The 16324-nt window shown below is 46.4% G+C and overlaps 1 protein-coding gene across 3 annotated transcripts; it reads left to right on the top strand.

Annotated features, from left to right (window-relative positions):
- Positions 1–118: 118 nt before the first annotated feature.
- Positions 119–15708, top strand: rusc1 (RUN and SH3 domain containing 1). Of its 3 annotated transcripts, XM_035435002.1 has the most exons (12): positions 119–416; positions 1729–4935; positions 7186–8082; positions 9321–9440; positions 9845–9921; positions 10105–10122; positions 10651–10825; positions 11275–11380; positions 11526–11572; positions 11825–12626; positions 13000–13152; positions 13341–15708. In XM_035435002.1, exons 2-12 carry the CDS (start codon positions 1872–1874, stop codon positions 13504–13506), a joined length of 5625 nt encoding a protein of 1874 aa, XP_035290893.1. In that variant the 5' UTR covers positions 119–416; positions 1729–1871; the 3' UTR covers positions 13507–15708. The 3 variants fall into 3 exon arrangements, with proteins under 3 accessions (XP_035290893.1, XP_035290901.1, XP_035290910.1); XM_035435010.1 differs by lacking the exon at positions 10105–10122 and having other exon boundaries at positions 126–416; XM_035435019.1 differs by lacking the exon at positions 7186–8082 and having other exon boundaries at positions 144–416.
- The last annotated feature ends 616 nt before the right edge of the window (positions 15709–16324 follow it).

Below are 16324 nucleotides of genomic sequence, written 5' to 3' on the forward strand. Positions count from 1 at the left end.
TGGAAAAGCACCTGATGTATATTGTTTACGTATGCTTTACAGCTGTTTTCTCTTTCATGATGCCTGTTGAGCTATTCCTTCATGTTCAGTGCGTCTGGAACGGACGCGTCAGTTTTTATTTTTTATAAAGTGCGCATAGATATCAAGACACTGGAATAAAGAAGAGATGGCAGGGGAAGCTGATGGAATGGCGAGCAGAAGGACGGAAGCGGTGGCATGGTCATAGCCAAGTAAACGAAGATGGAGAGGGCGAATGAGGGGTGTGGCCTAATTGTGATGAGGGGTGGATGACGAGAGATAAGGAGGTGGCCGCTAAGAGGGAGGATTTCGCGATCGCTCAGTGAGGGGGGTCGTATGGTACGCATCTGCATCCGCAGCATTCTGCCTCCATCTTTCCATCTTTTTCTCCGCTGCCGGTGAGTTTATTTGAAGGACAATATTCTTTATTTTGCAACACTCGCTCTCTGTTTCTTCGCTATAATCTAATGCGTATTTGCTATTCCTGGGTTTCTGTCCGCATTTAAGATGTTTTTTTATCTTTACAATGAGGCGATAATTGTGCGCACATCTCTCTCGACTGGTATTAAATTCGAAAATAAAACCAATTATATATATGAAGATATTTAATATTTAACATGGCTTCTAATGGTAGTGGCGTTTTTTGATCAAACAGGGAAGGTAAAGACGATGCGGCGGTGCCCCCTCCCTTTTCTCCCGCGCGGCCCCCATAGATCGATATATCTTATGGTAAATAACTGGTATTAGGTTATTTACAGCCGATGAGGTCATTTGTGTTTTGTATTATATTATCATAGATCAGGCAGATTATCCTAAATCGTCCAATACTGCGTTTTTGTTCTTGTTGGCATTTATGTACATGGTTTTTCGTTTGATCCAAGGACACGGATTGTGTACAAATAGCCGGCGGTATGTGTTTGTGTGTGTTTCTGAATGTGTGTGATAGAGAGAGAAAGAGAGAGAGCAGTGCGTATTTTTTATGCTCTATATAATTTCGTTAGTGCACTCAATTTGATGCGCCGACTTGTGCTGGAGAAATAATTAGATGTGTATAAAACAGCATGTTAATTTATTTAATGATTGTTTAGTTTTGCTTTTCAAGTGTGTATAATGAGCTGCATTTTTCCAATTTTAACTGGGGTGAGTGTGTGTGTGTGTGTGTGTGAGAGAGAGAGAGGGAGAGAGACAGATAGACAGAGAGAGGGAGAGAGATGACAGAATTTCTTCTGTGCTATAACCCTGTGGCATATCGCTCAACAGAGCAGAATGGATCAAAATGCTGAGAGATGACTATAATTGTCAATTAGTTGCTAACTGTCTTCCAGAAGTATTGTGCTCAGCATTGGGTTTAACTTGATGCGTGTGTGTGTGTGTCTGTCTGTGTGTGTGTGTGTCTGTGCGCGTGTATGTGCATACGTGCATGTGTGTGTGTGTGTGTGTGTGTTTGAGACAGAGAGAAAGAGACAAGGAAGAATGTCTTATATTAACCAGCGACTTGGCTGTCAAGCACAGTTTTATGTTCTTTACTGTTCTTTTTGTAGAGGGGCGAATTGGATGGCTATTTTACATTTAACTGTGGACCTAGATAAGTGTTGAATGTAGTCTGAACCATGCTGTGTCACCTTGAGAAGAACAAGGAGATTTAGAAGAAAAAAAAACGTATTCTTCAACTGTAACTGTGTTGACTCCATGTTTCTCTTGTTATTTCAGGATCTGTGCGGAGTCAAGATGTGAACATGATGTGTATTCCTGGTTGGGATCTTTTCTCCCTATAGATCAGACATCCTGATTTTTAAACCTCAGAAACTGTCACACCCTCTTTCTCCTATCATTACCCACCACCATTACCTATAATGCTTTCCTCAGCTCGGCCTTCTGTGCCCCCCCGGCCTCGTCGCTTTGACAACCACAAACGTAACAATGTGGTGGACCCAAAGTCTCTTGGTCAGGGCGGCCGTAGGGAGGACAAAAACATGAACACCGCTGTCACTGCTGCTTCCTCTTCTGTATGTCGGGCCAGTAAGGTGCCTGCTGAGTCTTCCAGGTCAAGGAGGGGTGACCAGGGCCGAACCAGTGTAGGACAACACAAAGTAGACCAGAGAAAAAACAGCACCATTCCAGTCAGGGCGAAACCCAAACCTAAAACTGGACATTCAGTGTCTAAACCAGGTTCCCTTCCTGACCCAAATTGTAATGAGCCAAGCTTGCCTTGCCTGTGCTGTGATGGGCACTCACCCCAAGACAGCAACAGTCTCTACAACCACAACTACAACAACAACAACACCATTGCCGTCAGAAAACAGCTAGAACTACAACCAGCACAGAAACAAAGTAGGGATCAGACTCCTCAGAAGGCGAGAGACACAAAAAAAGCTGAACCAAACCACAAGCAGACACAACAACAAGAACCACAAAAGCAACAACAACCAAACGACCCGCCAAATTCCCAGGAGACACAGAAAGCAGAGGCAAGTGAAGACATGGAACACAATGAAGGTGATGACGAAGAAGACGATGATGATGATGACGACACACTGGTCCCCTCCTGTCACGACTGCCCTCCCTCCCTCCTGCAGTTCTCCCTCACCTCTTCAACCTCATCTTCTTCTACTTCCATAAGCAGCTGCTCAGATTTTGAGACAGATGGCCCCGATGCTCTCTCACCCCCCTCTCAGGACCTGGCCCCTGAGCAGACCTCACCGACTAACTCCCTGTCCTCTCAGCCTCAGATCTTCCCCCTGGATGCCCATCTTTCTCCTCTGCCACCCCTGTCTCCCTGCTCCCCGGATGAAGGATACCCGTCCGCCCGCAGCTCTCCCTCCTCAGATTTCCCAGAGGGTAAGGGATTGTTCAGGCAAGACTGCACAAGACTGGATCTTTTGAGCCTCTTGGATTCAATGGATGGACTGGGCAAGAACGACCTGTTCAATCAAATGGTTCACGTGGCACGTTGGGAGCTGGACGGCGACCTGGAGCTGAGGGATCGATTTGATCACCTGCAGAAACTTGAACAAGTGAACATGCAGGTAAAGATAGCATACCTGGAAAGGCTTCAAGAAGCCAGGCTAGAGCTGGGTGAAGGGGATCTTTCAGACAGCCTGGATGCATTGGAGAACATGGATACTCAGTGGAAGCTGTACAAAGGGCATGAGTTTTGTGATTCCCAGGAATTCTCTGATGCTGGGGTTGATATGACGGCTCCATCGGACATAGATGAGCCCTCGCTCCCAGATTCACTCGCTCCCTCCCCACTGCAACCTCCCCCTAGGCCTCCTAAACCACCAACAAGACACGTGGACTCACACACAGACGCACACACATACGTTAACATTAACATTAATGCCAGCGCCCACATCACTTCCTCTGTCACCTCCACCTCCTCCTCTTCAACCTCTTCCTTTGGCAAAATTTGTCCATCTTCTTCTTCTTCCTCCTGTACATCTGAGAGTGAGGTCATAGTGCCTCCCTCTGTCCCTCCCCCTCCACTGCAAGCCCTCCCCTATTTCACATTTTACTCCTCTAGGCCTTGCCTGGCATCACCCACGCCCCCTATCCCCCCGCCCCGGAGACGTCACAAAGCCCGAATGGAGGCACTGCGAGCCGCTGACACTCAGGGCGAAGAATCCCCAGTGTCCCTCCCACCTCCAACTTCCCGCCCCCCGCCTCTTCCACCCCCTCCTCCTGCTCTTCCTTTGCCCCCAGCCATCCCTCCCCCTCCCTCGCTGCCACCCCCTCCCTCCTTCCACACTCTGGACGCCGAGATCCGCAAACTTCTGGTGCTGGCCGGGCTGACCCAGGCTGAGCTGCTCAAACTGAGCCCGGAGCTGGGGGTGTGTGTGACGGGGGTACTGGACGATGGAGATGATGAAGAGCTGTCTGAGACTGTAGCTGCACCAGAAAGGGTCAAAGGGCAAAAGGAAAGGGCGGGAAAAGAAGCTAGTGAAGAGGCAGAGATAATGGAGGATGAGTGGAGCGAGGGAGACAGAGAACTGAGTCTGGGGCTGAGAAGGGAGATAGTGACTGGAAAAGATGCACAAGAAAAGTACTTGGAGGGAAAAATGGAGGAAAACAGGGAAGCCTATAGGACAACCTCATTTACTGAGATGGCGAGAAGACGCAAGAGAAATGGCAGCAACAGTAACTACAGTTGTAACTGTGGACATGGCCTGGATGTCAAACCAAACCCTGAGTCTAATTTTAGCACGGCCCACAGCAGTACAATTAGCTCTGTGTCTAACTGCGGCAACACTTATGAGTACAATTCAGTGGCTGACCCTGCCCCTCCTCCTCCCCCTCCCCGACCTTTACCACCCTGTCCCCCAGCACTGCCCCTGTCCCCCCTGAAACCAGCTCTAACGCTATGTACCCTCCCTGCCAATGCATCTCGACCAGATCGTTTTGACTGGCTCATGGCCTTCTCCCCGGAAACAGAAAACCCGCCCTTCGAAATAGAGAAACCGACCGAAGGCAGTTCACAGAAGTCAACATCGGGGTCAAAGGTCACCACGTTCAAAGAGCTGCGCTACCGAAGCAGGCAGAACCCGCAACCAGCTGTGGTCCAACCAGAACCAGACCCAACAGTTATCACTCCGGATCCAGACTTCTTGTACAACCTAAAATGGAGGCGAGAGAAGACGGACGGGGATGGCATCCAATGGGAGTACACCCCCCAGGCCCACTCCGCTTTCCTTCAACCACAACCTACCAGATCATTAACCATCTTTAAAGAAATTCTGAAACTAACTGAGGGGGGCAGGCTACCAGTGCCTTGCCCCTCACAGCGCATTGGCTGCTCGACCAGCGAGAGTAACCTTTGGACCGCAGGAGTCGAGAGAGAGGGGAAGAAACTGAAGGAGGAAGAGGGGGAGGTGAGAGGAACAGCAGATGGAGGAAGGAACTGGGAATCAAGGACAACAGGTAAGCCTGGGCCTGAGGTTATATATTCCAGTGATTCATGTGCACCAGTCACATGAGACAAGAAGGACAGACATGGTGCAACAGAAAGGCTGGTCGGACAGGCACATTTATACAGAAACTGAATGCTCACTGTCCTAGTAGCAAACAATACCAGACACAGTGGCGCACTGGGTGCATATTGAAAGTGTAAGGACAGACAAGCTTGTGCAATACAATGATGGAGTTTCCGCAGAGTCCTAAAGGCGATCTCATTGCCTGCATGATGTCATCGCTGCCTCATTGAATTATTTATGAGCTCTGCAGACCAGAAGTCTTATGGAGCGCTGCTCTCTCTCTCTCTCTCTCTCTCTCTGTAATTCTCTCTCTCTCTCTCTGTCTCTCTCTCTCATCTCTCTTCTCTCTCTAACAGTTATACCTTAACTAGGAATATAAATTCCTGTTTTAATGTTGAAAACAAATAAGTGCACGAATACGTTATTTAGAAATACACTGTCTTACATTTTAGTCAAGAATTAATGATCACATAATACATGAAAGGAAAGAAAAGTGATGATCCTTAGGGTAGTTGCTCAGTGTTGATGCTCAGACTCTTTCACTCGCATCTTTGGTGGTCTCCTCTCTCTCTCTTCCTCCCTCTCTATTGCCATGCTTTCTCTTTATTTTGTAAGTTTTATTCTATAGGTGTCATTTTCTCCTTCGCTCATTTATCCATGACTTTCTCGCTTTCTCTTTAATCACCTCATGTTCATCTGACCTCTCTCCCTTCCAGTAGGTTCTGTAGATTCTATTCCTGCTTTTTTTTATCTCGCATTCATTGTGTGGGCTTCTCTTCCTCTTATTATTTCTAGCACTGTGGTCTGTTGATAATTCACTTCATTCTCATGTTGAAAGCAGTCATTGAGCTGCACAGTAAGTACATCTTGCTGTCTAAATATAATTCTTAATAAGATTTTTCAAACGTCTTTCAGTGTAACACATTTATGAATGCGTGTTGAATCACCCATGTAATTACAAGCATACATCTGTGAGTGGTTGTTTTTCATGTCACTAGGTATTGACAGGTGAGTGTACTGGGTCTCCTGTACATTAGGACTGTGTGTATTGCATGCTCACGATCTTTCCAGTCAGTTACTAATGACCTGCAAGTGTGTGTGCGTGTGTGTGTGTGCATGTGCTTGTCTGGTGTGATTGCCAGTGAACTCCACATAAGATGTGTATGTACCTTTAAGAAGCAAAGGGGAGTTCCTGAGGTTTCAAACCAATAGTAGAGCAGCGGTAGTGGAAGTACAGGAAAGGCTGTGTCAGACTATGTGGAAAAACAACTACAGAAGGTATGGTGGTCAATGCTCTCAGTTTCTCTTCTTCCGCATGCTCAGGTAACCAAGCAGCTTGTACCAGGCAACTGAGATAGACTGACATTTTTACAGGGAGGCAGAGACAGGTAGTAGACAGGCGCATAATGTTGTGTACACACTGACTCAGCATATCATGAATGTAATCACTGTTTGCTTCCCACTATGTACAGGCACATAGGCACACCAACTTCTCAGTGTTGCTGTAAACACTTCATACAGACATGGAGTTTAGCTTTTTGCCGTTTCAAAGAATGAATACACAGAGCTGAGCTGAGCTTGAAACTAATGGAATGTGTCACAGGAAGTAGTATGCATGGCGCCTGTATATGTGTGTGAAGGGATGTTTGGCGTGGTCCTGAATACTATTTCACAGTGTTCCTATATGAGGACATTGTGTTGCGTGTTCTTAGTGATGTTCTCTACAGAGTAATACAGTTAAAGCAGTCTATTCGTTGGTGTTGTTTTCTCTGATCGCTTATTTAACTTCAGACATTGACTTACTTGTGAAACCCACTTTCAGCTACCTTAGGGTGTCTGTATGCTGTCTTGAGTGCCTGTATGTGTGTGTTTAGATTATCGGATGTGTGCTGAGGTTGTTTTCCTCTAGATGTTTTCCTCTAGTGTACATTCATAGATTTGCACATTCTTTCTCTGCAAACGCTAACATTCTCTCCATCTCTCTCTCCCTCCTATTTATTTGCAACTTCCTGTTTTTGCCTCATTCCTTTCTTTTGGCGCACCTCTCCTCATACTTTTTCCTTTTTCCTCATTCCTTCATCCCACCCGTCCCAACTCTTCTTTTTAAAAACCACTTTGTTTCTCCTCTGCTTTTTACTCCTCCTCCGCCTCCTCTTCCCTCCTTACTTGCTGACTCCCCCCCCCGCCCCCCGGGCAGTGTCTTCTCCCCCGCTGTCTCTCACCTCGTCCCACTCCCCGCCCGCCCCTTACTTCCTCCACTCCGACCCTCAAGGCCCCCTGTCGCAGCAGGCTGGCTTTTTTTACGGGGCCCCGCCGCCTAGGCCCCCTCGCCACCACCGTCACCATAGCGACACAGAGGCCCGGACAGTGCCCACCGCTTCCGTCGCGCCCAGCTTGGGCGGCTCGCGACGCCGCGCAGATCCAGAGAGCAGCGCGCGCTCGCTCCTCCGCGCTGGCGCTGGCGGTAACCTAGACTCCCTGTACAGTGACATAGACTCGCTGTACTGCGCCGACGCGAATAACAACGCGGGCTCGCCGTCCGGCGCTGAGGCCGATGGCGAGCTGGCCCTGAGGCCCCGCCCCGGTTTCGGCCGCGAGGGCAACGCCGTCGCGCAGCTCTGCACGACCCCGTACAAAAACGTGGACTTGCTGTGCTGCCCCAACACGGTCAGGCAGGCCGATATCGACCCGCTGTTTTACGCAGGCCGCGATGCGGACGGCCCTGCCGACGCCCATGGCTACGCCGGCGTCGATCAGAATAGCAACCGGCTGATGTGGCGCCCCGCGTACGCGGAAGAGTGCCCGGCCCCGCCCGTCTGGTACCTCTACAGCCCCAGCAACTGCCCACTGCACAGGGGGGCCCCGCCCCGCCTCTCCCCCATCGGAGCCATTTCTCCTCCGCAGAGGTTGGGGGTGCCTGTCCCGGGGGCCGACATGGCCCGTCTGAGCTCCCCGCTCTTCCCCCGCAGCCACACCATCCCTGCCCTCGCTGCCCCCTTTTATTACCCCTATCTCAAACCCGCTTCTGCTACTGCCCCTCTGAAGGAGTCCCACGTCCCTGTAGTCACCAAGCAGCCAGAGCTGTGTCCTCTGAGTAAGAACTCTTTTTCTTTCTCTCTCTCTCTCTCTCTCTCTCTCACTCTATCTCTCTCTCTCTCTTTCTCTCTCTCTCTCTCTCTCTCTCTTGCTCTCTCTGTCTTTTTCTCCTTCTCTCTATTTGTCTGTCAGTCAGTCTACATGCTACACTTCAGCGACACTACTTGGATTTGTTGTATTGTCACTGTTGCATGGACCAGTAAGCATGACTCTGCTGATTAAAAAGGTGACGAGCCTAAGCTTATCATTTTGTCATATTAACTGTATGCGTATGGCTCATCATGGTCTTTATTATCATTACCACCTTTGTGTGCCTCGTTTGATGTGTATTAATAATATTAAAGGAGTAACTGCCGGTGCACAAATGGGTTAGTATTTGTAAGTGGCTTCGGTTACACACCAGATAAGTGGATACATTGTGATGCTATGTGTATATAAATGTGGATTTCTGCATTTATATAACCAACTGATATCAGTTCATATGTAGCACATATATGTGTTCACTTATTGATTATTTCTTTTTGGTGCATGTTCTTCCTCAAGCATTTCTTTGAGTACAATTGCATACACATTCTGTTTGTACTGTGGATGTCTCTATGGCAGGTAGGCTAAAATATATGGAGAACTTTCCCCTTTGTCCCAAATACAAAATATATATACAAAATCAGTGCTAAATATAATTGTAGTATTCTTTGTTATCCTGTGATCCAGAACATTGTACACCCATTATGCTTTGGTATAGTTAAATTCTCATATACGGTATTAATGAATATCTATTCACATTTATACATGTATTGAATGTTAAGTTACATTTAGTGCTAGCTTATAAAAATACCATAATAACATAAAGGGGCAACTACCCACACACAGTACAAAAACTAATTTTATCAAGGACATGATATATTACTTTCTTCTGCAGTAAGCAGGTATACTTTTAATGGCAGTACTAAAACCATGTAATAGAATGGTGGTTCTCAATCTGCGGTCTTCATAATTTTATTGGCTTTTATTTACAGGCTAATAAAGACCCTTTACTGTCCTTTCAATTGAAAAGCTGTAGACTCCCTCAGGTTCATTTATTTATTTATTTATTTATTTTTGCATTGCCAGAAAAATGAAGTGCCTGTATTATCTTGGTCAATCTTGCCACCAAATAATAAAAACTTATTCTTTAAGAACTACAACTGCTATAGAAGAATATAACTGTGCTTTCCACTGTCTCTCTTTTACCCTCAGCCGTTCGTAGTGTGTCATTCGCCGGCTCTATCCAGCAAGGCGAGGCCTGGATGGCCGGTGATGGGAAGGGTCCTCTGGGAGGTCAAAGGCTGTCCTCTTTATGCCTGAATGAAAAAAGAGGTAAGGGATACCGCTCCTGTTCTGAAATGTTCTTAAATGTTTCTTAAATGTTTTTGTAATCTCGGCTACATTGAAAATGAGGGCCTGGCCCTCAATTGTCCCTCCGAGAATTAAATGAAGGTTCTGATGATGATGTCCTCAATAATATACTCACAGATACACAAACTGCTGTATATGTTATACATTATATTTATATGTTTTATATCCTTGCACCAAAACAACACTTTGCTACTTAAACTGGCAGGCATTGTGTGCTCAATGCTCACATGTTTGCATTCAACTGCATAAACTGTTTCCTGTAACTTTATTAGTGGTAGTACTGTTGTTGCGTTACACTAGTAGCATGTGCTGTGTTGTATGAGGGGTTGTGTTTCAGTGTGTAACACTTCTCTGTTGTTGTGTAGCTCTCCTGAGTGCTGTCAGTGTAGCAGTGGAGGCCATTCTAGCCCAGTTCAGCACCTCTCGAACCCTCGTCCAGAAGGTCAGTGCTTCTCTCAATCTCTTCCTCTCTCTCTCTCTCTCTCTCTCTCTCTCTTCAGCCATGATTGCTGTAGGAGTATTGGTCATGTCAGAAAAGATATGGGAAATATCCATAAAAATAACGATTATACCTTTCTCCCTTTTTCTTTCTTATCTCTCTTTCTCCACGTCCGTCTATCCCCAGTCTTTCAAAAATCAAAAGGTGCAGCAGTGTGTTCGATTTTCCCTTTCTGTCACTCAGTAGAAACCACTCTGTATTAATCACCTTGTTCCCCGCTCCCTCCCTATATCTCCTTGTCTCATCTCTGTCTCTGCCTCTCCTTCCCTGTCTCTGTCTACCTGTTATCCTCATATCCCTCTCTTCTTTTTCTCTCCCCTTCCTCTCGTATACTTTTCTCCACTGGCCCAATCTCCTCTACTTCTCCTCCTCCTATTCGGTCCCTGGCCTTTTTTCTCGTGTTTTTCTCCTGTTTTTTCCCTTCTTCCTATCCTCCTCTCTCTACTCTCTCTGTTGTTTTCTCTCACTGTTTCTCCCCTTTTTCCACTTGTGTCTTCCTCTCCTTTTTCCTATACCTCTTACACTTCTCTGGCTCTTCTTCCTCTCCCTCCTTCTCCTTTTTGTCACTCTGTACTTCTGTCTCTTGCTCTCCTCCTCTTCTCACCCCTCTTCACATCCTCCCCTTTCCCTGTTTTGCTCTCTCTCTCTCTAACATCCCCCCCCCCACCCAAGGCCCAGTCAGGAGATAGCAGCTTCAATCCCTCTCTGGGAAGGCTGGTGCTGCAGTGCCTGTGTCCAGCTCTGTACGGCCTGCTCTCTGACGGCCTCAAGCCCCACCAGAGTGACCTTATTGCGGGACGGAGACCAAATTCACCCTGGGGTTTGGTGCAGGCCTCCACACGCCAAGGTATGGGGCTGGACTGAGCTGGTATATTTGTGTACCTGATGAGAGAGTCTAAAATATCACCTCAAACAGAGGATAATTGTGCATGTGTGTGTGTGTTTGCGTACCGCTTATGTGTGTGTGTGTGTGTGTGTTTGTGCCTGTGATCGTGTCATTTGTCGCATTCTGCTTCTCAGTCTATCTCTTTCTGTTCTAGCACATAATAGCCTGTGGTGCACAGTGTCCTTTCTCTGTCACTCTCTCTTGAGCGCTCTTACTCACTCTTTCTGTCACTCGCGTTTTCTCTTCTTTTGTTCATGTGCTTATCGTCTGTCCTCATTCCCTTTATCACGGCTCTTGCTCTTCCTCTGTTCCAGCCATCTCTTCACATGCGTGAGAGAGCGCTGGCATCGGTGTGTGTGTGTGTGTGTGTGTGTTTGTGTGACTCACACGCCCTCTCTCCCGCACCCCAGGTCCCAGAACGCAGGCCCTGTACAGCCTGCAGTGTCGAGTGGCTGAGCTGCCCCAGCTAAGGCAGAGCCGCCACCGGTTCAACGCCTTCCTGCTCGGCCTGCTCAAGTAAGACGCGCTTTCGCACCGCTCGTGCACTTCAGCGAACTCTTACTTCGCCCGATGCCTTGTCCGGGCTCTTATCATTCAGTGTAACAGTGTATCGCACAGTGCAGTACCTCCGTGTGCTAATCGCTTCCTCTCTGTCCTACAGCGTGAAGCTTCTGGACTACTGGCTGTCTCATCTGCAGTCCTGTGATGGTGCATATCTGTTCTCATCTTTCTCGGTCATATTTTGCCCCAAAACACATTTAACATTGTTTGATCCTCCATTGTCACAATGCACAGCAAACAGTCTTGATTGTTTTAACACCATATTTACTTAACATACTTTAAACACAAAACATTCTTTTTGTCAAATGCATGTGCTAGAGCACTCTAAAAGTAGCCATATTGACAAATCAGTTCTCTCTCCTTCCCTCAATGTTCTCTCAATGTTTCGGGTTTTTCCAGATGTCCTGGCAACATACTACCGTCCCTCTTCCTTCATGCGGCTGTCGCGCACTTCCTGTCAGCCTCTTTTTGAAGAGCTCATCCTCCTACTGCAGCCCTTGTCCCTCTTGACCTTCAACCTGGATTTACTTTTCCAGCACCACCACCTTGACCCCACCTCCCCTGGCCTCTCCTCAGCCAATCGCAGCCCTGAAACTCCCAGCCCAGCCAATCATGAGAGTAGTGTCAGGGTCCCACCCAGGGGATTTTCGATTGATAGTAGACATCCCCTTGAGAGTGTGTCAGAGCAGGACTTTAGGAATTTGGAACAAGCTGAGGACACTCAGCATGCAATTCCCACAGCTTTAGCCAATCAGATTGCAGGTGAGGTAGAAGGGTTTGCCAATCACAGTCCATTTTCAGGAACAGTGTCTAATACGGGAGAGACCAGCCCACAACTTATGTGGCTACAGGAGAAAGAAATAGCGCCCCCTAGTGTTAGTAACTTCTCACAGCAAGCTGGCCAGGCAATACAGCAGGGCTGGGGTGCAATGTTGCGCTGGAGTGAACGCCTGGGGCAGAACCTGGGCAATTATTACACAACTGGGGCAGTTACATCTGAGCTGGAAAAGCCTCTTCCTCGACCCCAGGATTTCTGGTCAGGCAGTTCCTCAAACACCCTTACCCAGCCCGACCTCATCAGTTGTGAGACTCAGAAGGACCCTCCATCTGAAAGCAGTCCCACAGTTCCCTGGGGCCTGGGCAGACTGTTTGGGGCCCCTAGGGGACAGAGGAGCCCACAGACACGCACACCTACAGCTAGGTGAGCCGACATACAAACACGGTTGTGCATCAGTGTGTGCATCTGCCTGCACTGATTAGCCTGAGGGGTAGTGTAGTATAATGTTTAGGGAAATGGGCTCGTAACTCGAAGGTTGTGGGTTTGATTTTTCCACCTTGCTTCAGTTAATATGCAGTTGCGTGAATGGGTTATATTTTAAAATAGTAATTTGTGTCAGATAATAATCTGGATAAAAGCGTCTGTGAAAGCCGAAATGTGATGAGCATGTACTGAGTTTAGGGAGGAATCCGGAAGTTATGGTCCAGGCTAGGACAGTGCTACGTTATCAGAGTCCTTCTCTCTTTCTACCTCTCTTTCTTGTGTGACTTTTGCTTTCTCTGCTTTGCTTGTGTAGGCGTCCGTCGCATTGGCTTGCCCCTGGTGTCTCAGCTCTGACCCGTATAGTGAGCCCCACTCAAAACCCAGTGCCTAGAGAGGGCAGGGGAGAGGAAGAGTCCCAGGGTCCGAGAGAGACAGAGGAAACCGGAGAGAGACCAAGACCTCTTAGGTACATTATTCACATAACATTCAGCAAAGTTAACTTAAGTCAAGTCATAAGGTAGTTGTGTAATTTTGTGCTTTTGTATGTACAGTATGATAGACATTAATTCTGCTCATCCACTGACTTCCCCTTCTCATTTCCCTTTATCCCTCTTTCTCTCCTTCCCCCCTCTCTCTCTTTCTCTCACTGTCTAGGTTGGTGCGGACCCTGTGTGACCACATGGGCACGGGGGAGGAGCTGAGCTTCCAGAAAGGAGAGGAGCTCATGGTGCTAGAAGGCGTCGACAGCGATTGGGTTCGTTGTCGTCGAGACGACAAGGAGGGACTCGTTCCCATTGGCTACACCTCTCTGATTATGTGACTCCAGCAGCGTTGACTGGATGATAAGATCAGGGAGGGCCATGGTTTTTGAAAAATAAACTGAAACATGGCTTTTTGACTCTGGTCCTGGAGCATCTTGGTGCACGCAGGAGTTCGTCACAGCCAGGCACTTTATCAACTAATTAAGCTTGTCATTAAATCCTCATTAAGGAAGACTGCACCCCCTTGTTCAGAGGGTGGAAGTGATTTAATTAAGTACAGCTGGAAAGCCCAATATTTGTACAGCCCTCCAGGACCAGAGATGATTTGCCTTGACAGGAAATAACAAAAAGGAATATAGTAATTTAGTGATTAGTGGCTGTGTTCAATGTCCATCTCTCCTCTCTTACCAGGTTTGTGTTGACATGTTTCTGCTACTATTAGTGTTCACTTGAAAACCATATAAAGCTGAATGTATAAATATACATACATAGGATTATATATATTAAAATATATATTGAAATTACATAGGTGGATGGAGAGATAGGCAGGGATAGGAATCTAGCTAATAGCAAGTAAAAAAATGCTTCTTACAAAGAGTTGATTAGTTTCAATTAACTGAATACTGTCATCGTTCTATTAATATCAATTTTAGAACAGTATAGCACTTATACACATGATTTGCAGTTCTGCTTTAAGTTTGCAACTCAGTATGATTTTAAGTGTGCTGAACTGACTGAGCGTGCATTGTGTCAATTACACAAGTATCCAAAGGCTGTTAAGTGTTTCCAATATATTGGAATAAGCTACTACAGGTATTAAAACCCATAGTTAAATAGGTTTAGCTTTTAATTGTGCGCAATGTACAACATATCAGTGATGCGCAAAGTTAAACCAATTCAAGACCTAATACAGAAAAGTATCATGCAAGTTTTATTAATTAGAGTGTCCTAATTCAACAAGATAGCAAAAATACAGTACATTGTTGTGCAAAAGCATAGAGAATATGACCTATAACATTTTCAGAGCTGTCTATAAACAGAAAATCAACTAGGGTTATGAAGAGTACATTACCATATTTGCATTTTTGGGACAAGGCTGTACTGCCGCGATGGCCTTGAATAAACATCAGTCATGGTGAAGGCACATAGGAACATACAGCTGTTTTTACAAACTGAAAGATAATATTCATGTATTCCAGGTCCCTGGTTTATGCAGTTAAATGATGATATAAAAATATTATTATGACCATTATCAAAGTAGTTGTAGTAGCAGTAGCAGTAGTAATAGATATAGTAGTGTTACAAATTGTATGATGTCATTATGTTGATTCTTGTGATTATGTTGGTTATAATCCTTTTTTTACAGTTCTTAATGTAAATGTTGAATAACTATGCATATACTGTATGCTCTGCACCTGTCCTTAAGTCTGGGAAGTTGCAATTAGAGGGTGCGGAAGATCGAGGTCAGAGATCGGGATTTAGGAAGTTGCATAAATTTAGAAATATTCGCAGCCCCAGTTTACCAGCTCTCGTGCCAACGGGTTCTTATAGTAAAGCACTGAACTACACAGGAGTTCACCTTGAGCGAACCACAGTGGTGGTGTGAAAGCCTCGGTTATGGCAGCCTTTTTCACGGTAAACGTGATATCGTGCTTCACTACAGCTAAGTCTGCCGCTTAAATCGTCTTATTATGGGAGCCTCAGAAAAAGCAAACACGTTTTTTTTTCTGAAACGAGCTGAGCGAGCGGATGCTGAGTCAGTGTGCACACATTAAAACAGGAGCGAACCCAACAGGCGCGACGTTACAGTCGTTGATTTTCCTGTGCGCTCTGCTCCTGGACGGAAAAGCAAACCAACACAAAACTCAGGAATGTGATATTTCTGAAAGGTCATCTGTAACGGCGGGCAGGAAATTAACATCAGTATGATTCGCTTTATTTTTGCACTTTTATTCATTCGTTATACGGCCATCGAATTGTTTTATTACGTGTTGGGTTGTTTAATGTTGTTATTTATTGATTCTGGACTGGTAGGAGGGAATATAGCTGTTATCTACCCCTGCTTACCCTTTCTCTCTCTTTCTATCTCTCTCTATCTATCCATCTGGAGGTGTATGTGTAGAAGTGGGTTGTGTAAGCTCAGTGTTATAGCCTGACTGTGCCACTCTAATGTAACTGTGCTCCTGCAACGGTGTCAGTCGCTGTCATTCCGCCCCTGCATGTGCTTGTCTGTAAATATACAATAAACTTGATATACCCCATCCCAGGTGTGAAATTTCCCGTCTGTTGTGTGCAGTGCCACTGGATCGTGTCCTCGCCCGACCTGGGCGATGCGCGGCAGCCGGCTTTCACAGAGCGATCCTCGCGCATCGGCGGACAGGGAGGGGGCGGCGATCGTTTATCTGGCCGAACAGAGGGGCGATCGGATGACAGGGCCGCAGAACGCCGCATCTCACGACAACAGAGCCAATCAGAGACATCCCTTTTGTACTTGGTCGTTGTGGCGCAGCAAAAAAAAAAAATGCTTACAGAAGCAACGCGCTAACCGGTGCTATTTCAGTTACATTCCGCAGGACTGTGAAGTACAAAGGTACATCAATCCCCATCAAATGCCTGCAGAATTACAGCAGCAGGGTCTATTTTTAAAATGGAACCAAGCAAGTGATTAAATGTCTCCTTTAGCTGGTGGTGCATGAGTAGGTTTAATGATTAAATAATGCAATATTCATAGATCACTGATATTCAAATATTCTCTTGACCTTGACTGGTATTTACATAATCGACACAACTTCCATGACAGTGGTACATATAAATAAGGATTCGCTAAAGAGGTCTACATTCACTTAACACTTTAAATCAGAATTAAAGCAAATTATT

Source organism: Anguilla anguilla, chromosome 1, assembly GCF_013347855.1.
Source record: "Anguilla anguilla isolate fAngAng1 chromosome 1, fAngAng1.pri, whole genome shotgun sequence".
NCBI lineage: Eukaryota > Metazoa > Chordata > Actinopteri > Anguilliformes > Anguillidae > Anguilla > Anguilla anguilla.

Bases quoted from the DNA above. Each gene is read 5' to 3' on its own strand.
- rusc1 (XM_035435002.1), top strand. From the start codon at position 1,872: ATGCTTTCCTCAGCTCGGCCTTCTGTGCCCCCCCGGCCTCGTCGCTTT. The intron at 10,826-11,274 runs GTATGGGGCTGG...CCCGCACCCCAG, and splicing joins GCAGGCCTCCACACGCCAAG to GTCCCAGAACGCAGGCCCTG. The intron at 13,153-13,340 runs GTACATTATTCA...CTCACTGTCTAG, and splicing joins GAGAGACCAAGACCTCTTAG to GTTGGTGCGGACCCTGTGTG.